The sequence below is a fragment of the Lissotriton vulgaris genome, chromosome 7 (genome assembly GCF_964263255.1).
Source record: "Lissotriton vulgaris chromosome 7, aLisVul1.2, whole genome shotgun sequence".
Taxonomy (NCBI): Eukaryota; Metazoa; Chordata; class Amphibia; order Caudata; family Salamandridae; genus Lissotriton; species Lissotriton vulgaris.
The window spans coordinates 1,527,434,553-1,527,461,244 of NC_141695.1; the positions used below are offsets into that span (position 1 = coordinate 1,527,434,553).

Genomic DNA, 26,692 nt, shown 5'->3' on the forward strand with positions numbered 1-26,692 from the left:
CTAAATCTCCCACCAGACTGTATGAACATCATTAGAGAGGCCAGAAGGCCTACCACAAAAGCATGTTATGCAGCTAAATGGAAACGTTTTGTTAACTATTGCAATAATATCAATGCTCTTGATGCTGCAATACAAATTATCATTTGTTACACTTGCAGCAGTCGGGGTTAGCTTACAACTCGATCCGACTAAATCTTTCTGTAATAGCTGCATATCTTCAAAATAAGGCAACACTTATCTCTCTTTAGAGTGCCAGTAATTACAGCCTTCCTGGAAGGACTATAGTTATCCCTCCAAGACTTCCACCTGCCCCAGTGTGGAATCTTAACATAGTCCTCACACGATTAATGGGACCCCTTTTGAACCCATGCATAAATGTGAACTACAGTTTCTCTCCTGGAAAATCGCTTTCCTCATTGCAGTCCCTTTACTAAGGAGTGGGTGAACTACAGGCACTAACCATAGAAGAACCTTTTTTCCAACTTCACAGAGCCAAAGTGGTCCTTTGTACTAACCCAAATTTCTACCCAAGGTAGTTTCTGCCGCTCACACCAATCAGACGGTTGAGTTACCTGTATTCTTTCCTCAACCTGATTCAGTGGGAGAACACTTAGATGTTCGAAGAGCCCTTTTAAATGACATTGAAAACACAAAACCATTTTGGAAAACGAAACGTTTTGTTGCTTTTGGTCCACCACACAAGGGTAATCCCATATCCAAGTCGGTATTGCCAGATGGATTGTTAAATTCATTCAAATTTGTTATGCAGAAGCAAAGAACTTTAACAATACCCCCTAGAGCGCATCCCACTTTCAAAATAGGGTCTACTATGGCTTTCTTAAGGAACATCCCCATAGTTTACATTTGTAAAGCTGCAACATGGTCTACACCGCACACATTCACCAAGCACTATTGTGTAGATGCGTTATGGAGACAACAAGCTAATGTGGGCCCGGCAGTACTTAGAACACACTTTCTGACCACTCCAACAGGCTAGCCACCGCTTTGAGAGAATACTGCTGTATAATCTATGCAAAGCATGTGATCTACAGCTCACATGCCTTGAATGGATAATGTTACTTACCTAGTAAGCATCTGTTCTTGGAATGTAGAGCTATAGAATCACATGTGCCCATCTGGGTATCTGTACCTGTTGCAGTTCTCTCTTACTCTATATACATATGCGTGGATCTCTCTATTCTTTACTTACTAACTCCATTCTTGCCCTCTGCTGGAAAGTAATCTAACAATGGCGGTCGATGCCCATGCACACTATCACTGAAAGTAGGAATCCTCTACCTCATGACTGGAAAGACTACTTCAAAAAAAAAAAACGCAATCATCCGGACCCAACACTATATGGCAGGAGTATGCAAAGCATGTTATTCTTTAGCTCTACATGTCAAGAACAGATGCTTACTGGGTAAGTAACATTATCCTACCTTACCATAGCTATGCTCTGTTTGAAAGCACGTCAACAATGCCTTGCAAACAGTCGATCGTTTGGCACATTAGTTTCGAAAGAAACACCCTTTTGAGCGACCTACAAAAAAGACTTATCCATATGAAGGAGGATACCAGAGGTATCAGATTTATACATCCTCTCAATAGCACTTAGGCTAGCCTACCTACAGTGACCCCATTCGGATGCAGTTTACACCATCCTGTGGGAGAAACTATTCCGAAATGTCATCTATGGCGGAAAATAGCACCGGACAAAAGTCCTGTAAGTCCTCACATATGGTCCGACATTAGAGTTCACCCAGATTCCACTCATCACTCCACCAAAACAAGGGCGACCACCTCATCTCCATCTGCTTAGAAAGGGATGGCTAGGTATGCTAACCAAAGTTTCCATAGAGAAAGGTCCACATTCTCAGCAAGGAACGGGCTTCTATTCTCGGTTTTTCCTTGTACACATGAAAACAGTTGTTGATTGTGAGTTCCTGTTGCAGTACCCCCCCCCCCCCCCCGCCCCCCCCCCCACTTTTTGCCTGATACCTGATGCACTTTTCCTAGGTGTGCCTTAGTTTCCTGCCAATGAGGTACCCAGGGCCTGTGTTTCTTCCCTAAAAACTATACTAAAGCCTAAACCCAATTGGCATCTCTGGCCACATATCAGCCCCTAGTAAATGTTACCCTTGGTACCCAGGACATTGTGACCAGAGAAGACCCTAAGGGCTGCAGCACTTATTGTGCCACCCTTAGGGGCCCTGTACCTTGACACCCACACACTGCCTTTGCAGGCTGAGTGTCTAGGTGCAGAACTAAACAAAGAGTCGACATGGCACACATCCCTGTGTGCCATGCCCACAACCCCACTGCCCTGGCATACATTAGCCACCCCTCTAGCTCAGTGCTGTATGCCAGTGGTGTGGGCATGGGTGCATGAGCCCTGTGCCCCTACAGTACCCAGGGCCATTCCTGGGCACTGTGTACAGTGATGCCATTAAGAGTATATGGTGCTGGGAGGTTGTCATTATGAACTCCACAGCACCATAATGGCTACACTAAACACTGACGAGTTTGATATCAAACTTCTCAGCACATTAAACCCACACTGATGCCAGTGTGGGATTTAATGTAAAATGCACTACAGAGGGCATCTTAGAGATGCCCCCTGAAACCTAACCTACAATGCACATCTGGGCTGAGTGGCTGCAGAGGCTGCCACACAGCAGACAGGTTGCTGGACCCCTGAGAGCCCCCCGCTCTCCTGGGCCTGCAACAATGCACATCCTGGGCGAGGTGCTATGTCTCCTCCCCCAGGATGGACAGGGGGAAGCTTCAAAGGCATGCCGCCTATCAGAGCGTCTCCAAACAATCTGCTCTACCCAGCAACAGGCCCCCACCCGTTCTGCCCCCACTCTGGCGGGAAAAACTATGTCAGGAAGGGGGGTGTGCCAACCTTTGCCTACTCCACCGCTCAGGTGGAGGAGGCGAGGTGAAGCAAGACCCCGGGCTCCGGCCATCTTTTAGATGGGGAGCCCTGCCCAATCCAAGATGGGCTCCTGCCCCCTCCCACAGGAGAGGAGCAGGCTAGGGGGTGTACTCGCCCCAGGACAGGGACCCATTGGTTCCTGCCCTTGCCCTACCTGTAACACCACTAAATTTAGTATTTAGGGTCTCCCTGAACCTTCCTTCCTCAGATCCAGATACCGAAACAAGAAAGAAGAACAAGAAACGAGACCTGCTGTGCAACTGTTAAGAAGAGGAAGACACCAACTGATTCGGCCCCAGCCCTACCGGCCTGTCGACCCTTGAACCTGCTCCTGCTAAACCCCGGCGTCTCCAGTGGTCAGCAACCTCAACCCCGGAGGACCTGACTGTCTTGTGACTCTTGACTACCTGGGTCTCCCACGAGCAGTGGTGCTGCTCAAAGCAAGTAACAAGCACTGGCATCAGCCCGGAACCGCGAACCCTGCACACTCTGCACCCGCCAAGCCTGGCCTGGGCTGGAGTGAACCAAGACCCTGAGGACATCCCCCCGGCGATTCTGAATCAAGTGCCCAAGGACCCTCCTCGACGACCCAGATGACGCCTGCAGCCTCAGGATAAAGGACCGCGACCAGCAGGGGGTAAGATTTCCCGACCTCAAAAGACACCCCGGCGCCCCACGGCCCCATGTGCCCAATTCCTGGGTGCCTACCTATCCTTCAAGATCCCAACTTACCCCTCTAAGTGTTGGTCGCTCCTGAAGATCCACCGTCCCGAGCCTGCAGCCTTTGTTCCCTTTTCAAGAGCCTCATTGGATAACATTGAGCGCCCAACGGCTTAACAGCACCCTGCACCCAGCCGCCAGAGTGCCCCTGGCAGTGCAACCTGTACCCTATTCTACTTCCCCATTTACCCTGAGCAAGTGACCAGGTGCCCAGCTCCCACAGCCGCGTGGCCTGCTAGCCAGCAGCCACCAACCGAAGGCCCCCTGCCTCTCGTTGGAAAACATTGGGCCTAACTACCTCTGCACCCGGCCGTCCCTGTGCCGCTGAGGGTGTACTAACTGTACCTACCTGACCCTGGGGGACCCCTAAGTCTATGCCCAGAACCTTAACTTCACCAGTCGAGTACTCACCTGAAAACCGATGACTCACTTTCCTGCCATAGGATAACATTGACTGGTTTGACTCGATAAATCTTCGAAGTGTGAAGTTTTGAAACTCTAAAATCAGCCGAATAATGAATTTCTAATTACTCACCTGCAATCAGGATAGAAGCCAGTACTGTACCTTTCAGCCCAGTACTGGCCCGTAAAAGTAATTAGTTCCGGGTTTACTAGTAATGTAACTTTTTGCCATAGGAAACCATTGCTGTTTTTCTATGAAATTTCTTCTAAGTGTCTACTTTTGAAAACTTGAAATATTCTTTAAAAATCATGCGAAATACTGAAACACAATTACCTACCTATTTTAAGTTAAGACCCCAGTAGACCAGTGCTGGATTACAAAAGTAAGGCGATCGTACTTTACCTGCAACCTGATTTTTCTCCCATTGAATAACATTGACAGATTTACATTGAAAAGTTTCTAAGTGTGAACGTTTAAAACCGCTTTATTTTCATGAGAATTCACTACAGTAACTAAAACGTTTTTTCTAATCTGGTTTCAGCTTAGACCCCAGGACTGAATCTAGGATCTGGGCCTTTGACTACTAAAGTAATCTCTATAGTAATCAACTGTACTTGCATGTGGAAAACTCATTGAGCTCAATGCTATAGTGTGTTTTAGGATTGTGTTGCGTACTGTCAATACTGTATTGTGTGCACAAACTTTATTGCTCCTTTGCAAGGTAATTACATGAGAGTACTCATAACGAGAAAAGTATATTTTTAGAACTATTGGTTCTAAACAACTATATCTGTGGATAGTAAAACAATTGGCCTGGAGTTCAGCCCTTGAGTGTGTGAAACCTTTTGCTGACTGAGTGTGTACAACAAACGCTTTACACTGTCCCCTGATTCTGCCTTACTGTTCGACTAAGCTACCACTTTAGAGAGTAAGGTCATTTCTGACTTTTACCTCTGTTATATCTCTGGGGTTGGTGGACTCTATACACACTGTACTTCATTCTAGTCCAGTATATATAGAGCCATTTTCTCACATTGATCAATCACAGACCTCCGGGATTTAAACCAGTATTTCCAGTAACATTCCTTTTACGTGGTCCCCGTTTCCGACACCACATGACAGCTCTGAATTTACAGGATTCATACTTCCTCATTCCAACCCACGCATCTAAGTTCTCCCATTTGGCTTCAAATCATCTTCCTACACTTTTGCCTACTGCCTACCCCCTGTGGCAGCTTTTTTCGGGAAGGACTGTCATCGGGTATTCCCCTACCTCGACAGATGGGAGTCCCAGGTATGTAAAAAAAAAAAAAAAGCAATGCTTAAATCAATACAAAGCCGAAAAAAGGCGTAGGGCCATTTCAGTTTAGTAACCCATAGCTCTCAATTTGTAAAAGAGACCAAAAATAATCCTTGAATATAAGGACCCTTCACCCTCTAGAACCTTGCTCAGAGAACCTTAGACCTAGGGAGTCTCCTCTGAGCTCTGCTCAGTTTTCTCTTGTTAATTAGTGTTTTTGGACAGTATTCTTAGCTTTTCATCTCCGATTTCGTCCGCAGGATCCATCTTCAGTGCTGGTTTGTTATCACTCTGACTTTGTGTCAAGAAAGGAAAAATGGGCTTTGTTTAGAGCCTGGGCTACATGCTCCAAGAAGAGGCTTAATGCTGATGACCCTCACGAGGACTGTATTGTCTCTATCCAGACCACCAAGCACAGGACTGCAAGGTATGTTGTACCTTTTCTAGTAGCACCTTAAAGAACCGCGAGGGACGCTGTTTGATATGACTTCAAAAGCTAAAGGCCAGAAAGGAGATTTCTAGTGACGGTGATATGGCATCCTCTTCCCCATCCTGAAGGTCCTATAAAAGATCACCACCACATACTCACTCTTCTGAGGAGTGTCCAGGAAAAGCCCTTAAAAAGACCACTCCAGGGCGCAGTCTCTCAATCTCCCCAGACATGAAAAGTAGAGAAAAGGACATGCTTCGGGGGTTAAACTGCAAAAAGGCGAGTTCTGAGCCGCCTAAAACACTCCCTCAGATCATGCACTCTTTCAAAAAGCCTTCAGTGCCTCCTGAGGTAAAAGCAGTGACAAAATCCTCATCGTCAACTGGACCTTCGACGAAGTAACCATCAATACAGTTAACGGTTGAAATTTGCCTACTTCCAAAGAAGGTTTCAGCGTCCACGGTGGAGTTAGGCGCTCAGTCGATGGGGTTACCGTCGACAGATTTTGTCACCGTCTACTACAATTCTGACACTGGTATCATTGATGGCGTTGACGACTATTACAGTAGCGATGACTGCGGAGTAGTCTGACTATGGTAATCATGTTGACGAGGGCTAGAACATGTCGACTGTTAGACCATCACTGATGGTGTCCAGGTTACCGCCGATGGCTGCAACTTCGACAATGGTGTTGTCTGCGATCTTGTCAACTGGCTAGTCGATGAAGTAAAAAACATCGGACAGGTCAGAGCGCTAGGAAAAGGAGAATTATGCCTGAAATCACATCTCGCAAAGTTGTCTTTTTTGCCATCTCACCTGCTAGATGAGTAGGATTCTGATGAAGAAGATGAAGGACCTTATGGCTATGTAAGTATCCCATCTCCGCTGCACGTAAAGCGTCAGGACGACTATTTTGATGAGTTATATGGCGAATATCAATTCCCTCCTCAAGAACAATACTGCCAGAGTTATCAGGAGGAAGTGGTTTGCATGCCGTCCTCATTGTTGACTGACCTAAAATTCATGTTTGCTGACTTCAGGAAGAGATTTCCACCAACTCCTATATCGCAAGAGATGCCATCAGCAGTTCTTCGCCCACGATCTATACCATCTGCTCCGAACAGAAGCAAAGCTGTGCTGGCGGAACCCTTGCAAAGATCGCTTCCACTAATCCCTCAACAGGATCCCGTTATTACGGACGACGACCAAGCGGAGGGAGAAATTGCAAATCCTAATTGAGAATGGGATGACTACCTCATTCCTGCGCCCTCTTCTCCCTCTCCGGTACCGGTTCACTCACCACCAGAGGATATTGGTGGATTTCATAATATAATGGCAAGAGCTGCAAAAAGATTTGACCTACCTATGCCAGCAACACAGCGTTTTTAATGATTTTAAGGAGCCATATAGTAAGTCTGTGAGGGCCATCTCAATAAGTCCTGTTTGGGAGGAAGGCCTTGAGGTCATGAAGACACCAGCGACTGTAACACCAGTACTCTCCGGGTTGGAAAAGAAGTGCAAGGCCCCAGAGGACGCTCCAGTCTGTTTGGTGGGCCATACCAAACCGGATTCCGTTATTTCCCAAGCAGCACAATGGAAATGCAAAAATCCATCAACACCCATTACAACATCCCCGGATAGAGAAGGTACACGCCTAGATAACACTGGTAAACGTTTCTCCTAAATGGCAGCTCTGTTGGTCAGAGCGGCGAATGTGTGTAGGCTATGCGGAGCAGGATATCAAGAAGGATACAGCGAAGGCTCTAGGAACACTACAATATCGGAAGGTGCCCTTTAGAGGAGCCAGAGGAAGAGTACTTCCATCCTTCAGAGAAGGATACCAACAATACAGATACCCCTCTTACACTAAATCTTCCCAACCATACTGTCAGTAGTATGTTAAACGACTGCAAAAGTCAGGGGCATACTCAAGATATACCCCCACAGGAAAAACAGGTTGTCAGGGAAAAGACACTTCAAGACGTCAATGACTGGCTTCAGGCTCCGGCTATGTCTATTTCTTCCACTCCAGAAGTTTACCGGGGATGACACATTTCTTATCTTTCCCAGTGGCAGAAAATAATTATGGACTGATGGGTCCTCAATTTAATAAAATTTGGCCATTCATTGAAGTGTCTTTAAATTCCTCCTTGTACTCTTCCGCGACGCCAGGAAGTCAAACATCTACATCTCATGGGCTTGGAGATTCTTACAATGCCCCGAAAAAGAGCAATAGAACTAGTGACAATCTGCCAGAGGGGAAAGATTTTATTTGTTTCTTTCTGGTTCGCAAGAACTTTTGTCAATGGCGTTCTATCCTGGATCTGAGAACTCTAAATACTTATCTCAAAGTCCTTCTGGATGGTTACCCTTCAGGACATTCTGCTACTCCTATACCCAGGGATCATATGACCACCTTAGACTTACAAGATGCATATTTTCACATCCCCAACCATCCCTCCCACAAGCAGTACCTCAGATTTGTCATAACTGGAAGCCATTACCAGTTCAAGGTGCTGCCATTTGGCCTCCAGTCCGCCCCAAAGATTTTTGCAAAATGTCTGGCAACTGTTCTGAGGGGAAAAAAAGGCATCCGGTATTTCCGTACCTGGACGACTGGTTGATCAAAGCACCTTCATACGCAGCTGCTCAATCGTCCATGGTGCATGCACAACACTTTTCGCCGAAAAATCTGCTCTTCATCCTTCCAAGAGCATTACGTTCTATGGGGCAATCCTGGACACCACAATAAACGGGGCATTTCCTTCTCTCAAAAGACTGCAGAGCTAATCTCTGTCCCAAGCATTCGAAAGAAGAAAGTCACTTTCAGTGCGCCGCTACAAGTCACTCCTGGGGACAATGTCTTTATGCATCCCTCTCATCCCTTTCTGGCAGTTAAGGATGCGCCCATTACTGGAGGAACTGGATCGGTCAATGGTGTCAAACTGTGGGTTTTGAGGACGTCATCACAATCATACCAGGTATGATGCAGGCAGTGTCTTGGTCGACCCTACGTCAAAATATTTCAGTCGGACTTTCTTTTCTTACCATGCCGGCTCCACAAGTCATCACCACTGATGCTTCCCTGGAACGTGGGGGGTTGCCTTCCTTCAAGACATTCAGGTCAGTGGGCATTGGCAGAGTCGAGACCAACAATTTCACCTCAAATCTGTTGGAACGCAGCAGTGAGATTGCATTGTTAGCTTTTCTTCCGAGGATAAAGAACTCTGCTGTGCCGATCAGGACAGACAACACAACAGCAATGCATGATCTCCACAAGCAAGGAGGCACAAGATCTCTCCCCCTATCTCAAGAGGCCCAGAGAATCTGGAAATGGGCAGTTCGTAATGGAATCTCACTAAAAGCAGAACACCTGGGGGGCGTGGCCAAGGCGGCAAACCTGGCGGACGCAGCTTGAGTGAGCTCCGTCCCGCCGGCGCAAAATCCTTCATATATATCCTGCATCACCCCAACCTAAGACCGCCCAAGCCGGGTATTTGACCATCGGAAGTGAAGAGGGGGCCCCGGCGAGGAATTGGGCGTACCATGAGGGTGACTACTCGCGGATCGAGCTTTGAGGCGGTGAGGCCTGCGCTGGGGTCGGCATGCGTGAGGGGGGCCTGCTTTCCGGAGCCGTGGAGCAACGCGACAGGGGACTGCAGAGGAACCCAGGTGCCGATCTTGGACTGAGACGCTGGCGGCTGCGGGGTAAGCTGCTGGGGAGAGGCGAGCGGCTTCAAGGGGGGTGGGGTGACTCCCTCAAACGGGCCGAATTCACTCGGCGGTCGAGTCGGACCGCGGAGCCCAGTGGACCGGGCGGCCTGGGGGGGGCTCTTCTCTTCGCCCCCTCCCGGGGGGAAAATAACCCTTCAATTCTTCCCCCCCCTCCCCCAGCGGATGTGTGTGTGACCGCCGAGGGTGGCGGCTCCGGAGTGGGCCCCGTCTGGACAGCGGACCGGTACAGGTCGACGCCGGGTGCCCCTCGCTTGGCGGCTGGGTCGGGCCGCGGGGCGGAACTGACACCTGGGCCCGACTAGTGGATAGGGCGACGACGCTCTCAACAACCGAGGTGGGCTCGGACTGCTTGTCGCTGGCCGTGGAGCTGGAGGGACGAGCGGGCCTCTACGGCTTCGTGGTGAAGGCCCTCACCAGGGGCCGCATAACTTCCGAGACCGTAGCCGGGTGATCTTCCACCGCTGAGGGACATACTATCGCGACAGGCTCAGATGAAAGGGGGTATCGCAGTGGTGACCTGAGTGAGTGAAGCAACGTGCATAGCCACATTGCTATCCTTGATCACGAAGATACGACCCCCCGCAGGTCTTGGTGGAGCTGGAAAGTTCCTATCGGAGGTCCCAGACTGGAGTGGAGAGCAAATCCCCGGCGACCCGGTGGCCGATTGGGTCCCTATACTGGAGCCTTCAGGTCAACATGACACGGGGTGGCAATAGTGGCGGCACTACGAAACAAGGCCCCATTGACAAATTCACAGGGCCGAGTGGCGGAGCGGGGGCTTCTGGAGGCCGACCAGGACTGGGACCGGAAATGCAGCCCTCATGGCAGCCATAACGCAATCACGAGACCTGCTGGACGCAAAAATTGGGGCAGTTGGGGCCGATGTCACATTTCTCCGTCGGGATTTGCGAAATGCTGTGGCCCGCATAACTGAAACTGAGACCAGAATCACGGGGGCGGAGGATGATGTGGCGATTCTCAAGAAGAAAGTGGCGACTATGGAGGGGATACAGAAGGGCCTTGCACTCCGGGCCGAGGATGCAGAAGGGCGGGCCCGGAGAAACAACCTGCGGTTTGTGGGATTTCCGGAGGGCAGCGAGAAGGGCAACATGGAGGCATTCCTGACACAGTGGTTGGAGGGGTGGCTCTCCCCAGAATCCCTCTCGCGCTGCTTTGAAATCGAGCGAGCGCATCGAGCACTTCTCCCAAAGCCACCGGTGGGAGCTCGCCCTCGACCGGTAATTGCCAAACTCCTCAATTATCACGACCGCGACACTATCCTGAAACAAGCGCCGGCAAAGGAGCACTTAATGTATGAGAATCACAGAACCCTGCTCTACCCAGCCCGCCTGCGAGTGGTCTTCCAGTCTAAGACAGTTCTTCAACACTCCGGAGGAGGTTTTTGCTTGGACGGATGAAACTGTCCAAATCAGGGTGCATACCAGCCCCCCAAATCCCCCCCCCCCCGAACCCCCCCCCCCCCCCCCCACCCGAGTCTTGATTTTGATCCGTCCTCCACGACGGGACCTCCGAAGACTCCCCGGAGGTCGCGAAGCAGGAGCAACTGGAGAGCGCGCTCTCAGAAGACCCAGCCTACATGTGATGGAGCGACGGGAGGCGACAATGCAGCTGACGCACCAGCTCCGGTGCCATGAGGCCCAGTGCTCTTCTGAAACTTTCTAATGCGTGACCCCAGATGGCTGCAGACAGATCGCGCTCCTACCGGGAGTGTAAGTGACTCTGGGAAACCACCACCAGACTTTTTGCTTAACAGTTACTGTATAGAGGTGGGACGTAGGTCGGGGGATGCCTGCGGGAAGGCGGACATCACCCCCGAAGTTAGCGAAGTTAGTTGGACAAGGGGTTAGTTGGGATCGGGTGGGTAGTTGGTGGGGATCCATTGGAATAGTGGGTCTTTAGCCTCACGTTGGGGGCTGGAGATGATCTATACCGCGACAGGTACTTCAATGTTGCTGAGGTATTGGGGGGGGGGATGTGGGGGAGGAGAGGGAGGGTTAGGGGTGCTGTTGGGGGGGGGGTACGAGTTCAGGGGGAGGAGGTTGGAGGGAGGATTGAGGGGGAGGGGACAGTATCGACAGTGTCCATTCGAGTCCGGTTGCAATTATATGTATGAGTGACTCCAAGTGCCCAGGGCCCTGATTTTTCTGCCCATCGATGGCGGTTGACGCTCAGGAGACAGGCCCTTCACAGGCGTCGCTACGGGTAGTGAGTTGGAATGCTCGACAAAATAAAGAGGTGCAGTGTTGCGGCTAGGGAAGAGAGAGCGGGCTGATGTGCTGCTCTTGTAAGAGTCACATCTCCTAGGCACCAAAACCCTTAGCTTGCAGCAGTATGGCTACCAACAGGTTTTTCATGCAGGTTTTGTGAGAGGGTCACGAGGGGTCGCAGTTCTAATACATCGCAGACTGACCTATGTACATGAGACACAATGGATTGATGCCCACGGCAGATTTATTTTCATTAAAGGTATGGTGGGTGATGAGCCAATGGTCTTTGGTAGTGTGTATGCCCCACCCCCATTGCAAGAGGCACTTATTGAAAAGCTGTTTCAAGTGTGGGCCGAAATCCCGAATGTAATGGCGACAGTGGGTGGTGACTGGAACAATGTGATGAATGGACGAATGGATCGTTATAGGCCCGGAGGGGGTCTTATAGCGGATACCCCCACTAAATTGAGTGGCATGATGCAGGGAATGGGATGGATTGATGCAAGGCGGTACCAACATACTCATAGCCGCGAATACTCCTATGTTTCTGCAGTACATAAGTCCTTTTCCAGACTTGACTATCTCTTTATTCCTCATACCTGGCTAGGCAGGGTGGCCTCCACGTCCATGCTCCCACGTGGCCTGTCGGATCACTCCCCAGTGGTGTTAGACTTGCACCTAGATAGGAGGAGGCAGCCCTTTAGATGGCGCCTGTCCACGTGGCACCTGTAACAAGATTGCTATCAATCACACATGCGGGAGGCCATATCTCAGTATTGGGACAACAATGATAGGCCGGAAACAGATGACGTAACCCTTTGGGAAGCTCTAAAACCCATGCTCTGTGGAGTCGATATTGCCTGGTGTTCGGCGGCCCGCAGGACCCGTAGGGAGGAAATGGAGGAGGCAGCGAAACGGGTCCGGGACCTAGAGGAGGAGTGTAATACTGGGGGAAATGTAGATGCCGTCGGGCAGCTGCTGCTGATGCAGCAGTCTTATACGTCCCTGCTACTGGACGAGGCTCGCCAGCTGTGGTTGGCCACACAGAGTAGAATTTATCAATGGGGAGATAAATCCAGGACCATGCTATATAGGCTTTGTCAGAGTACCTTCCAGGCGCAGTCCCTGCCGGGACTTCGTGACGAGATGGGGGACCCTGTGACAGCCCCGGAGGAACTGGCTGTCAGCTTTGCACAGTATTATGCGGCCCTATATACCCCTCGGGAAGTTCTCCAAGCGGAGGATGTAGACAAATTCCTGGCAGACCTCCCGCCGTGGGCGCTTTCAGATGAGGGACGCGACCGGCTGGAGCTCCCACTATCTATGGAGGAGCTGGACACGGCACTTGGGGAACTGAACACTGGTTAGGCCCCTGGGCCTAATGGATTCCCATGTGAATTCATAAAGACATTTCATCTCCAACTGGGGGTGCGCTATAGACGGGCACTGGAGGCGGCCAGGGAGCGTGGTCGCCTTCTGACACGCTGTAATTGTGGTCTTCTGTAAGCCTGGGAGGCCTCCTGAACACCATTCATCATATAGGCCAATATTGCTCCTAAACGTTGAAGCAAAAATACTGGCGAAGGCCCTGGCCAATCGCCTCCTCCCATACATTACGGATCTAGTTCACCCAAATCAGGCTTGGTTTATGCCCCATAGTCGACGAGGCGCAACATCAGACGCGCGCAGGTGGTGATAGAGACGGCCCAGGCTGGCGGGATCCCAGCGGCGCTCCTTCTGGCTGACATTGATAGAGCCTTTGATTCGCGAAGTTGGGTATCTCCGAGCGCTCCTGTCCCGCCTAAACCTTGGGCCTCGTTTCCTCTCGTACTTGCAGTTGCTGTACACAGATCTGACGGAGTCGGTGAGAGTGGCTGGAGCGGTGTCCGACCCCTTCTCTATCGGCCGAGGTACCAGACAGGGCTGCCCCCTCTCACCCTCTTTATTCGCCCTGATCATGGAGCCGCTGGCAGTGTGGGTGCGAATGGACGCGCAGATGCAGGGAGTTGAGTGGTAGATGGGACCGTCCGATCGAATTGCTCTTTTTGCTGAAGACGTCCTTTTCTTCCTCACGGACATAAATAGATCAGGGCCCAGAGTCCTTGAGATAATGCTGATATTCGGAGAGGTATCCGGCCTATACTTGAACATACGGAAATCCACGCTGTGGGACGCGGGGGGTGAGGAACCTGGGCATCAGCGCTGCAAGAGGCGGCTGGCGGCATTAAATATCTGGGCGTATTCCTGACGGATGTACCTGGGGTCGGTTGGGCACCGAATGTGGTGCCTGTTTGGGACCGCATACGATCAGACATGAAAACATGGTCCAGAATGCCCCTGAATATATATGGCCAATCAGCCATATTCAAGATGGTGGCTCTCCCGCATCTCCTATATCAGCTGCAAAATCATCCGTATCCCATAGCGCCACAGTTGTTTAGACAGGTGAATTCGGCGTTGAGTCAGTTTCTTTGGGCTGGAGGGGTGGCGAGAGTGGCACTCCGCACCTGTTTCCTCTCCACGTATTGAGGGGGCCTGGCAACATCAGACATTTTATCCTATTACCAAGCGTCTCAACTATTGGTACTGAATGAATGGTGGTATGGGGACCGAGGCGACCCGGCCTATGCCCTTGAGAGATACATGATGGACCCGGATATGCTGCACACCATTTTTATATTCGGCGGCCATCAGGAAGAGGCTCCCAATGGTTACCCAGGTGGTTTTCCGGGTGTGGCGTGGAGCCCTACGCCGCATGGGGTGGTGGAATAAATTAACGAGAGAAACCCCACTGTGGCAGAATGGGCGGCTGCCGGCTCTGGCGTCCTTGCAGGGATTCCGCGGCTAGGATGCCATCGGCTTATCTGCGTTGGGCCACGTCATGAAAGGCATGACCCTCAAGTCGTTCCAAGCATTGAGAGAAGAATACGATATGCCTCGAACCCAATTTTTTAAATACCTGCAATTGCGGCACGCCTTGTCCCCCTCCTTGGTAGGCCTGGACTCGTTGCCCGAATTTAGTCCCCTTGAGGCCAAGGTGTTTATGGGGGAATTGGAAGAGAAGAAAATATCTAATATATATCACTCTGGTTACGCATTGCTCTTCTCCACTAGATAAACTGCGATCTGTGTGGGAGGGAGACATAGGTGCCTTAGAGGAAGAAGACTGGAGGGAAGCCCTGGAAGCTCCGAGAGAGGCGGCAATAGCAGTGCGCCTGCGTTTCATTCAATTTAAGTATCTACACAGAGCCTACTATACTAGAGACCGATTGTGGAGAGCTGGTCTGATTGCCTCCCCTGAGTGCTTGCGGTGTGGGCGTGCGGTGGGCACATTCATACATACGGTGTGGTCGATGTGAGAAGCTGTCTGGGTTCTGGATGGGTGTATGGAATTGCTTGTCTGAGGTGTTGGGCTGAGACCTTCCCCGCTCACCGCAGCTGGGCCTTCTCCATGTTATGGAACAGGTTGGAGGAAATATATACAAACGCCATCTGCTGGTCCTGGGCCTTACGGTGGCGAAGAGATGTAGCTCGGGCCTGGAAGGACCCCAGGGCTCCTTTGATGGGTGTGGAAGAAGGGTTTGGACTTTTGTATGGGACTGGAGCGCCCGATCTTCGAGGCCAGGGGCTGCCCCCGGAAACATTTTAAAATATGGAAGTGGTGGGCGGACTATTGAGGGCTGTGGCTGGATCCACCAGCGCAACAGGAGGCTGATGTAGAACCAATGCTCGTCGATCCTGGGTGAAAAGGGGTACACACTGATTGTGATTTGATAAGTTTTTACTTTTGGACCATGTAGACACTGTGCGGGGATGGGGGTGGGATCCGGGAAGGAGGGCAAGGGGAGGGAGTTCGGGTTTGTTCTTTTATATCAAAATGTTGATTGAACTGACTGTGATTGCTCATTATTTGCTCACTGGTCCTCCGGTTCATGGGGGGCAGTGTCCTCTATGTAATTCATCAACAACATAATAAAAACATGTTCTGAAGAAAAAAAAAAAGTAGAACACCTTCCGGGGATTAACATTTCAAGGCAGACACATTAAGTTGAGTCAACCTGCCACGAATGGGAGATCAGAAAACCCTAGACAGTATCTTTATAAAGTTAGTCAAGCCAACAGTGGGCCTATTTGCGACCGCTCCGAACAATAAAAGCCGCATCTTTGCAAGTTGGCATCACCAACAGGGATCCTGGGGGAATGAGTTTTTGATGGCATGGTCAGGCTTCTTTGCCTACGCCTTTCCACCGATTCCCCTACTACCAAATCTTCTCACGAAGATCAAGAGCCATGCAGAATGATCCTAATAGCCCCATGGTGGTCCAGACAACACTGGTTCACAGAGCTTCTCCTTCTTTCGGAAACGCAAATGATTCTCCTTCTGCCCATTCCATCTCTCTTGATGTCGCGAGGACATGTATTTCATCCTGACCGCAAGTCACTATGTTTAGCAGAATAGCTCATGAACACTGTGAATTTAAACATCTAAAACTACCATCTGAATGCAGGAGTATTCTCTCAAATGCCAGAGCAGAGAGTACGAATAAGACGTACAGGATGAAATGGAGTAGATTCTGTTCATGGTGCCAGGAGTCTAATATTCATCCTTTAAGATCTGCTTCACATGAAATTCTTCCTTTCATCCTGCTTTTGGCGAAATCTGGATTAGCGTATGCATCAATAAAGGCCCATCTAGCTGCTATCTCTCGTTATAGGAGGACCTGTTCAGGACCATCTTTCTGGTCTGAAAGAATCATAAAACAGTTCATGAAATGATTAGTTCATACCTTTCCCCCAGTCAAACATCCGCTACCTCTCTGGCAGCTAAATATAGTGCTAGCCCCACTCATGAAGCATCCATTTGAACCCATTCACAGGGTGGACCATAAATTCTCGTCTTGGAAGTTGGCTCTTCTCCTGGTGCTCACATCGGCCAGAAGAGTAGGGGAGATTCAAGCCCTTACCATTCAGGAAGCTTTTCTACAGTTCAAAGATGATCGGATAGTCCTTCGGAATAATCCAAAGTTTGTATGCAGACTTTCACTTGAATGAGCCTCATAAAGAGGTTCTTTTCTCAACCGACTACTGAAGCGGAGAGGACTTGCAATTCGCTGGAAATCTAGGTTTGTCTGAAATTTTATCTACAAAGAACTAAAGCTTTTCGCAAATAGTCTCCGCTCTTTGTATTCTTCAGTGCACCCAGAAAGGGCTATTCTCTTTCCAAAATAGTAATTGCTTGGTAGATTGCTTGGCAAATCTCAAGTACAATCCAATATTGCGATCAAGAAGCAGGGAAGCCTTTTGGAGCACCAGTTCATGATCATTCAACAAGAGCAGTATCGACATCCACTGTGTTTGGAGTACCTATCCAGGATATATGCAGAGCCGCTACCTGAAAGAGTACACACACCTTCACCGGGCATTACTGACTGGATGCAGGAGTGGACAATGATGTTGCAGTGGGACAGGCGTTGCTGAGAAACCTTTTCCAGTGATGATGCGCTCTTTTATCCCTCCTTCCTGTTTTACTGTTAAAATATGCACATTTTATAACAAATGCATTTCTCACTGTGTACAGATTTATAATGTAGTGGTTTCCACAAGAACTGTTTATTCTCTGTGATGTTTACGGTTATATGGAATATTTAACGATTAGGAGTTTGATGTTTTTTCTCAGGTAAAGCTGTTCCTCCCTACAAATGGACAATTTATTTTGTTCATGCAGTATAAAATGTGCTACGTACTGGAAACTTTTCGTAGATTCACATGCCACCTGCACTCCTCCCCAGGCTCATTTGTGTTTTTTTGCACAGGGTTGTCTTGGGCACAAGTGCTCGGAAATCTGAAGGTCTAAGGTTCTCCTCTCAGGAGGCTTCTAGAGGGTGAAGGGTCTTGATAGGTTCCTGGATTATTTTTGGTTTCTCTTACAAAACGAGTTATGGGTTACAAAACTGAAATGGGCCTAGGCCTTTTTTCTGCTTTGTATTGATTTAAGCATTACTTTTTTGATATAACGGGGGCTCCCATCTCGACAACGGGAAATGATTGAAGTATGTGAATCTATGAAAGTTCTAATACTGGAGTAACAGTATATTCTTGTATGAGGAGTTGATGAGCTTTGATAATTCACACGGAGACCTAGTTTGTGAAACAACTTTAAGCAAGCCTCTTTGGCCTCGGACGTTTCCAATAATGAAGAACTACAGTTTGGCAGCGTGTATCTTTCTGGACTCACTATGCTGTGCATTATTCCGCAGTCTAGTGGTTGGATCCGGAATCGTAGTCTTTCCTTTTTTTTTTTTTTTTTGTAGCCCAGGTGGGCGTCTATGTTCCACCTTTGGTGTACTTCCTGTGACGTCAGCACGCTTCCTGCAGAAGCTCCCTCCTTTGGGCGCCATCTTCAGATTATTTTTTCCACCGTTGGGTCTGGATCGTTCCCGAAGGGGCTCCAGAGTTTTGGAGAGAAGACGCAGGAAAGCAGATTTAGCAAGAAAAATTCAGAGAAGACAAGGAACAAGACGATCGAGCAAGGACGACGAAGGAGAAGGAGAATTTATTAAACTTTGACGTCCAACAGAGAATGCGCGCACAGGGGCCCCCTCAGCACGAGAAATGGACAACACATCATTTAAATTCTGCCGTAACTGCCACCACAAGTACGCGCAGAAGGACCAGCACCTGGTTTGCAACCTCTGCCTACCCGTCTATCACGAGAGCAAGGGCTGCAATGCCTGCTCCGCCTTCACGCCGAAGACTCTCCGGGTTAGAGAGCTTCGGAGACGAGCCAATTACAGCATGCAGGGCAAGGGCCAACCACCGTCCCTTCGAGACCTGGGGCTATCGGGCGACGAGGAGGTCTATGTCGCCAAAGAAGATGGCTACATGGTCGTAGAGACCGATGAGAAGACTTCAAAGGAGGTAGGAGAGTCGACGACCCCATAAACCCTGAAAGACCCCTGAAGGTCTGAGCAAGACCCTCGCAGAACGGAGTCAAAGTCCTCGAAAGGAGCACTGGCGCCGAAACCCTCGACGGCCGCAGATGCATCCAGGGGCAAGCAGCACAGCAGATCCTTAGATAAGGACTCCCAGGTAGCAAAGACCGGCGAAAAGCCAATGTCATCGAAGAACGTCCCCGAAAAGGAGTGTTTGTCTTCGAAAGACAAGGACCCGGAGGGCGCTTCGGCGTCAACCAAGGATCCGAAGCCCTTCTCGACATTGACATCTAAGACCAGCCAAACGCTTCGACGCTGAAATGGAAAGGAAGAAAAAACGGCTTGAGGCAGAGATGGATAACATCCTGCAGAGGAAAAGGGAATTCGATGGCTCTGCAGAGGAAAAGGGAATTCGAAAGGCTCTTCAACTAAAATAAAAAGTTCAGTGCATCTGTTAAACTAGTTTCTGGGTACCATGTCTTCAGCGATCAATATGATCCCTCCTGCACTCCTGGAAATTAAAGCCTTACAGGAACAGCTACAAAAACAGATTCAAACAAAACAATTGTTCAAACAGGGTATGACGGAAGCTCTAGCCTAGTGGTCCCAGACCTCTCACCTATCTGAGTTCCTCACGTTCTTATCTCCAATAACTCACTTCGTAATTACTATGTATGCCTCCCTGAAGACATGGGGCAGTCATCTACAGAACCTGTAAATTCAAGGAAAGTGGTCTCTGCTCCTGAAGAGCATACATATTAATTGCCTGGAGTTCAAAGCCATCTAACTCCGTCTCCAAGCTATCCTACTAATGATAGCAGGGTCTCCGGTGTTAAATCGCATGGACAATACCACCAGAATGCAATTCATAAACAAAACAAGCGGCACAAGATCACTGGCACTGTCCAAAAAAGATGAGGAAATCTGAAGCCTGCCAACACACAGAATAACCTTCGGGCCGAGCATGTTCCTGGGACTAGCAATCTCTCAGCAGAACTGGAAACAGCCCCCCACGAATGGAGTTTGGTCAGTCGGAGCTAAATATGATCTTCTCATTCTTGGGCAAACCAGCTCTAGATCTCTTTGCAAATGCCAGTTCTAGTCTATGCAAGTTGGTATCCACATCCAGGATCGTAGGGGAATGATTTTCGACAGATGGTAGGGGATCTATGCCAACCCCCGCCCCCCCCCCCCATCCCCACCGATATCTTAAATATCAGTGGTTCTCAGCAAGAGGAAAGCAGAGCAGTACACTAATGTGATAGCCCCAAGGTGGCCCATGTAGCATTGTTTCACAGAGCTTCTCCCGTCATCGGAATACAACCACATCCACCTACCAACATCCCATCACTTTTGACTATGAACTAAGGCCAGGTCCTTCATCCTAATCCAACCGCTATCCTCCTATGTGCACTGTTCATAAAATACATGAATTTAAAGATCTCCATGTTCCTCAGGACTGCAGTTGTATTCTCTTCAAGGCAGAAGCCACGCTAAAGACATGTAAACCTTAACTGATTTCTGGCGTCATAGGCAGGAATGTTTCAAAGCTACACCCTCTACTAGCATAATCTGCTGGATAACTAGCTTACCTTCTCTCTCTAGTTCAGTCAGTTTGGTACATGCGTCTGTTAAGGTGCTGCTTGTAGCAATATCAAGGTAGAGATGCTCATCACATTTTCTCTTTCTGATCTAGCAGAATCCTCACAGCTCATGAAATAATTATTCAGAGTTTTTTTCTTCAGTAAGAGCTCCTTACCCGGGCTGGCACCTGAACATAGTCTATCTCCACTCGAATATGTTCATTCAAACCCTTCCACAGAGCACACCTCCTATTTCTTGCATGGAAGGTCTACTTGTTACTAGTGCTCAATCCATCCAGGAAGGTAGAGGCGATACAGGCTTTCTCATCTCAAGAACATTCTTGCAGCTCACAGGCAATGTAGTACTTCTCAGAACAAATCCAAAGATGTATTCCCAAGGTTGCTTCAGATTTTGCCTCAGTGAACCTATAATATTAAGTTTCTTACCAAATTCAACGTCACCAGCTGAGAGGTCTATTCATGTGCTAGGTATCAAATTATATCTAAAATTCTACCTGCATCACCCTAAAAAAATAAATAACTTATTCCTACTGGCAGACTCAGATTAACACAATCGTAAGGGTGCTCCAGCTACGATGCAACCATTGCTCGAAGTTCAGCTGCAATCCAGTTGTGCCACTCAAAGGTTGGCCAACCTCTTACAACGAAACCTAGGGCGCACTTAACTAGGGCAATTTCCACCTCAACTACTTAGTTTGCGGAAGTGCCTCTAAAGATGTGTTGTGCTGCAACTTGGAAGAGGCAAATAGGTTTCGACCTGTTCTACAACTGCCTGATTGTGTGGGACAACTGTTGAGGTACTATAGATACTCCATACTACCATGTGCTTTATTTTTTAATGTTATTTGGGACTCTCAACATCCTTTTATCTTCCCCTTCCCCCTATTTATTTCACTATTAATATAATGTATTCCTTGCCCGTCCTCAAGGGTGTGACTTCCCCTCTGCTTGGTTCTAGTTTAAGATACTATAAGATGGTGGCTTCCTTTTTTTCTATTTCACAGCAATCTTTGCCTGCTTCTCTAGATTTTTGTATAATAGGCTTGCGACAAATGTTTTTATCTTCAGTTAGCATTTTAGTACATTAATTTTTCTGTGTATAATGTGTAGGACCGCTATTTATCCAATGTGTGACACAAACTGATAGTACATGCATCCGATTATATCTTATTTCACTTTTCAGGTCATCTTTGTTTTTGAAAACATGGATTCCTGATGAAGGCACCTAGCCGAAACGCGCGTAGGAACATATTCCCTAGCCATGCTCCAATTTACCATGATTCATTATTTTCGAATTGTATTGTGACCATTTACTATTTGACCTGATACTCCTTGATATTTTTTAGTAATAGCATTGTTAACAAATTTTTGAATTACTGTGTATTTATTGCATTTGATATATATTTATAAAAATCCAAATAAGGACATCTCTTTAAAATTATTATCTTCTTTTGTAATCGATGTCATGTATTTTTGGTATTCGTGAGTTTTGTTTAGGTCCACTGCATTTATTCTGTTCCTAAATGCTCATATTTACTCTAGTGCAACTTGGAAGAGTGTGCATATAATTCATGCAGCGTGATTACCTGGCTTCGGCACAGCTCAGTGATGCAGCGGTTGGACAGGTTTTACTACCCCAATCATTTTAATAAGGGGCGCCTCTTTTGGCTCCATGTTTTTGCTTGTTTATTCATGCAATTTTTAATGTATATGTGTGTGTATGTGTATATATATATATATATATATATATATATATATATATATATATATATATATATATATATAATCGAAGCATATGAGCTGCAGATAGCACACTGTTGCATAGATAGTCATCTAGGGTTGGGCCCGGATGTTTGCCCTAGTTTTTGTCCTGAAAAGTTCTTTGGAAGTCACGATATAGGTGACTCCTCCTTTGGATCACATTGCGCATAGGCATCCGCTCCATCTTCCAATTGTTTTTTTCCGCCATCGGGCTCGGATGTGTTTCCTGCGCTCCGGTTTCGAACAGAGTGTTCGTTCGGCTTGCAATCACTCACCCGTTTCCGATGGTATTGTCTCGAACAAGTTTCCCTCTCGACGTGAGTCTCAACAACTTTGACGTCTTCAATTCTAGTTGTCGATGAAGGCCTTCGGTCCTACCTAGGCCTTATCTTCTGGCTCATGGAAAGGACGCCATTCAAGAAGTGTCCTCAATGTGGGTCGAAGTTTTCCCACACCGATCTCCATGAGGTGTGCAACCTTTACCTCTCACCAGAGCACAAGGATATTGTCACAACAATATCAATCCCCTAGATGTGTCACATCATAGGCTACTTATTACACCTCCAAACATGTAACTTAGCCAACACGTCTATTAGACTGCAACTTGCTGCCATAGCAGCATATCTACAAAACAGACCGCATCTATCTCTTATCAGAGTACCTGCTATAAAAGCCTTTATGGAAGGACTTAAAAGAATAATTCCTCCCAGAGCACCACCTTCACTGGTGTGGAATTTAAACATTGTTCTCACACGGCTAATGAGACCTCCGTTTGAACCTTTACATGAATTTAAACTACAATTCTTAACAAGGAAGGTTGCGTTCCTAGTAGCTATTACTTCTCTATAGAGAGTTAGTGAACTACAAGCACTAACTATTCAAGAACCTTTCATGCAACTGCATCATAATAGTCGTTCTCTGTACTAATCCTGAATTACTTTCTAAAGTCATTTCTCCCTTCTACCTCAATCAGTCCGTGGAACTGCCAGTTTTTTTCTCGCAGCCACAAACAGTCTCCGAAAGAGCTCTAAATACCTTAGATGTAAAAAGAGCGTTGCTATACTACATTGAGAGAACACAACCCTTTCATAAGACCAAACAACTTTTCGTGTCTTTCTAACCTCCACACAAAGGCAACCCTGTATCAAAATCTGGGATTGCCTGATGGATTGTCAAATGTATACAAATTTGCTACCACAAAGCTAAACTTACATAACTGCTCCCCCTAAAGCCCACTCTACAAGAAAGATAGGGGCTTCAATGGCATTTTTAGGGAACATTCCCTTAGATGACATCTTCAAAGCAGCTACATGGTCTACACCACACACATTCACAAAACAGTATTGTGTAGATGTGCAAACTAAACAAGCTACTGTAGGCCAGGCCTACTCAAAACACTATTTCAAACTACTCCAACAGAACCTGGTGGTTGCCGCTAAGAGGGGGTACTGCTGTATAATCTATGCAACAGTGTGTAATCTGCAGCTCATATGCCTCGAACGGAAAATGCTACTTACCAGTATGCATCTGTTCTTCGCATGCAAAGCTGCAGAGTTACACACGCCCACCGTCCTCCCCGGCTACATTTATCTGTTCCAGTATTATCTTAATTAGATACAGCTTACATGGACGTCCTTCCTTTTCTTACAAAGCTCCATTATTTCCATAATGGCAGAAAACAATCTGAGGATGTAGCAGATGCCCATGCACAATGTGATCCAAAGGAGGAGTCACCTGTCTCGTGACTTCCAACAAACTTTTCAGGACAAAAACAAGTGCAAACTTCCGGGCCCAACACTAGATGGCAATCCATGCAACAGTGTAGAACTCTGCAGCTCAACATGTCAAGTGCAGATGCATACTGGTAAGTAGCATTTTCCATTTTATTAAACTGCATATGAATATTATGTATATAATTTCTACCCACCATCTGCTATTTGCGTTAATACTGTAAGGTATACAAATACAGTAACTGCTTGCTATACTGATTCAAACATGTGAATATATGAAAGATCCAATACTGGAGAAGAACATAAGTTACGACCTGTAACTGCAGTATTGGTATCTTTCATAGATTTACATGTGACCCACTCTCCTACCAGGAGAAGCTGTCCTTATACCTTAGGATTATTTATTCCCACTTGTGCTTGAAAAATCTGTGGGACTTGGCCTCTGTTGGTAGTGTTCTAGAGGGTGCTGACCCCAGATTGTTTGTTTATAGTTCAAGTTTGGTTCTTTTTTTAAAAGGACCTAGATAGGTTAATTACTTGACTTTCACATTGCCATTATTGCAATGATGGTGATGCATGCTACTTTAGAATGGTACCATGTGTTTCTGAATCTTAATGAGAGCAAAGATAACCAGTTTTTCACCTTCAGTCTGTCACTCGTGCAATATGTAAGGGTTTTTCTTGGTTAATTCCTAATCTTCGTGCAAGACATGGTGTAATGGTGACCTACCTCTTTTCAGGGGATATTGCAACACTGGTTAAATCTGCACCAATTCCTCTGGCATCTATGAATTTTGACTGGGTCGTACTTTAGCAGTCTACTCTTGGATGGACAGACTAAATGCATCGATTACATTGAATTCTTCAGCAGCCGTGACTCCTGGTTGGTCACTTTTCCTTTTGTCTGCAGGATAGACTATTGTTTGGGAATAAATTGTGTTTTGTTTAGCAACAGTAGTACATCGTTAATGTATTTTTTCTGCTCTAGATTGTGTTGTTTTGTCTCAAACCATGGAGCAGAATCCAGACGGCAATGACAACATCACATTGAGGATTCAAGGGCAGGAGAAACAGTCTCACTTCTCTGTCACTCTCCGGAGGGTAAGAAATTACTTGGCAGCCGTGTTGCACCTCTATCTATGGGGTACTGTAAAATGTTAGCTGTCTAAAGTTCGAAGTTAAGATTGGTTGAGAAATCTCATTCTTGAGTCTGAAGGAGGTAGGGTAACAGACTAGAAGACTTTAAAAAAATTCTCCCATTTTGTTGAGCACTTGCATATCTGTGTACAAGATCAGTCATTTCCCTCAAACACCTCCCCATGCCCTAGTATGCAAGTGTCCTGCCCAGAAATGAAGTAAATCTGATGTTTGGCTCAGGAGGTATTTAAAAACGTATTAAGAGTTTTCCTCTATCAAAGACTGAAACGTTTCTTTCTGTATCGAAATACAGCTACTAGAGGGAAGCAGTACGTTTGTTTTGACACAAACTGTCATTTTTAAAAGAGAAGTGCTGCCCTTCAACAGTTTTGGTCTCTTTAGCAAACATCAATGTATTAGTAGTAATTGAATAAATGTCCTTCAGGATGGTACTCAATGACAAGCCAGCGTATCTCATTTGTAGATGCTCCCTACAACTTTTCTGGTGCTCCACTACTTGGAGGGTGGCTTTCTAGACATCAGATTCATGGGATTTTCTACTCTTTTAGCAAGGCCTTTTGGCTGTAGTCTTTCACTTTTTTCCACCTATGGAATTAAAATCAGCTAACTTTCCTGACCCCTAGAGCTGAAGAAGTCGGGGGGGAGCAAGAATAACACTGTTCTCCTCCAGGTTACAGTTATCCAAGATCCAAGAAGCAGTCCGATTTTTAGAGTGGTGGGTGCCATGTTCATATGGTTGACCCACCAGTCATTTGCTAATGTCGCTAAACAAATCATGACAAAACTCCTCCACAATTGCCTTTTCCTTTGCAATACTACAGCTAAGTTCCTGTGGTACACTGAATAATCTACCCCAAAAGGCTTGAATTATCTTTTACCTCCTGGTTGATGCAAAAGCCCACTTGTTCCAGGCTCTTGGATCTAAGTTCAGTGCACCACCTTTCTTGCCACCTCTCCCTCCTCCTCCCATGATGAAGTAAGGCCCCTCCGTGTCCCCCATAGGTTCAACAGAATACACTATGGTGATTGATACATTTTGAGTTAAACTTGCAAAAACAGGAGGCGGGGTAATAATTTGAGTGTTCATTTCACTAGGTATCAGGCCGTTGGACAGTTTTAATCAGTGACTATTCGCTTTTGACCGTTCACTGTCGATCAGTGGGAAGGCTGGAGTACATAGGAAATAGTTATAATAGTCTAGCCCAGAGTTGACTGCTGTTCTGTGTACCAAGGTTTTCTGCCCAGCCACGTCGGAAAGTTAAAGCTACCGTTTTCAAATGGGGTTGCTTAAAGGCAGGGTAATGGCAACCTTAACAAATGAATATTGTGGCATACAAAATAAAATTCTAAATTGTTTTAATTTTTCTATCTTCTTTTTTTTCTTAAAGTAGTTATGTCTCTTAAATGGGACTCTTTTTTCTAGGCAAGTTTAAAATGAAATGGGTTTTGACTCTTAGGGTATTTACCATAAAGTCAACTGCTGCAGCCTCACTTGTTATAGAGCTCTTTAGGCCCTGCTATCCTTTAAAAAAAAAAAAAGTGGGTACAGCTTGTTACATTTTGATGCAGAGATGTTACCTTCCGGCTTCTCAGGCAATGTGAGATTTTACTCTACATTTGAGTCTCAATTGACCTGGCTGCAGTATTTCATTTCATTTCTAAAGAGTTTTTGGCTTGGCTGTACTTATGACTCTCTCAAAGTCAGGTAGGGGCAATTAATATAATCAAACAGCAGCAATAGTTAAGCATT

The 26,692-nt window shown here is 47.2% G+C and overlaps 1 protein-coding gene across 3 annotated transcripts in view; it reads left to right on the plus strand.

Annotated features, from left to right (window-relative positions):
• Window positions 1–26,692, plus strand: part of NFATC2IP (nuclear factor of activated T cells 2 interacting protein) — a 637,099-nt gene that overhangs the window by 558,716 nt on the left and 51,691 nt on the right. For all 3 annotated transcript variants that reach the window (XM_086932403.1, XM_086932401.1, XM_086932402.1), the window contains one exon: window positions 24,773–24,885. In XM_086932403.1, the coding sequence (XP_086788529.1) occupies window positions 24,773–24,885 (113 nt within the window). The remainder of the gene's footprint in view (window positions 1–24,772; window positions 24,886–26,692) is intronic.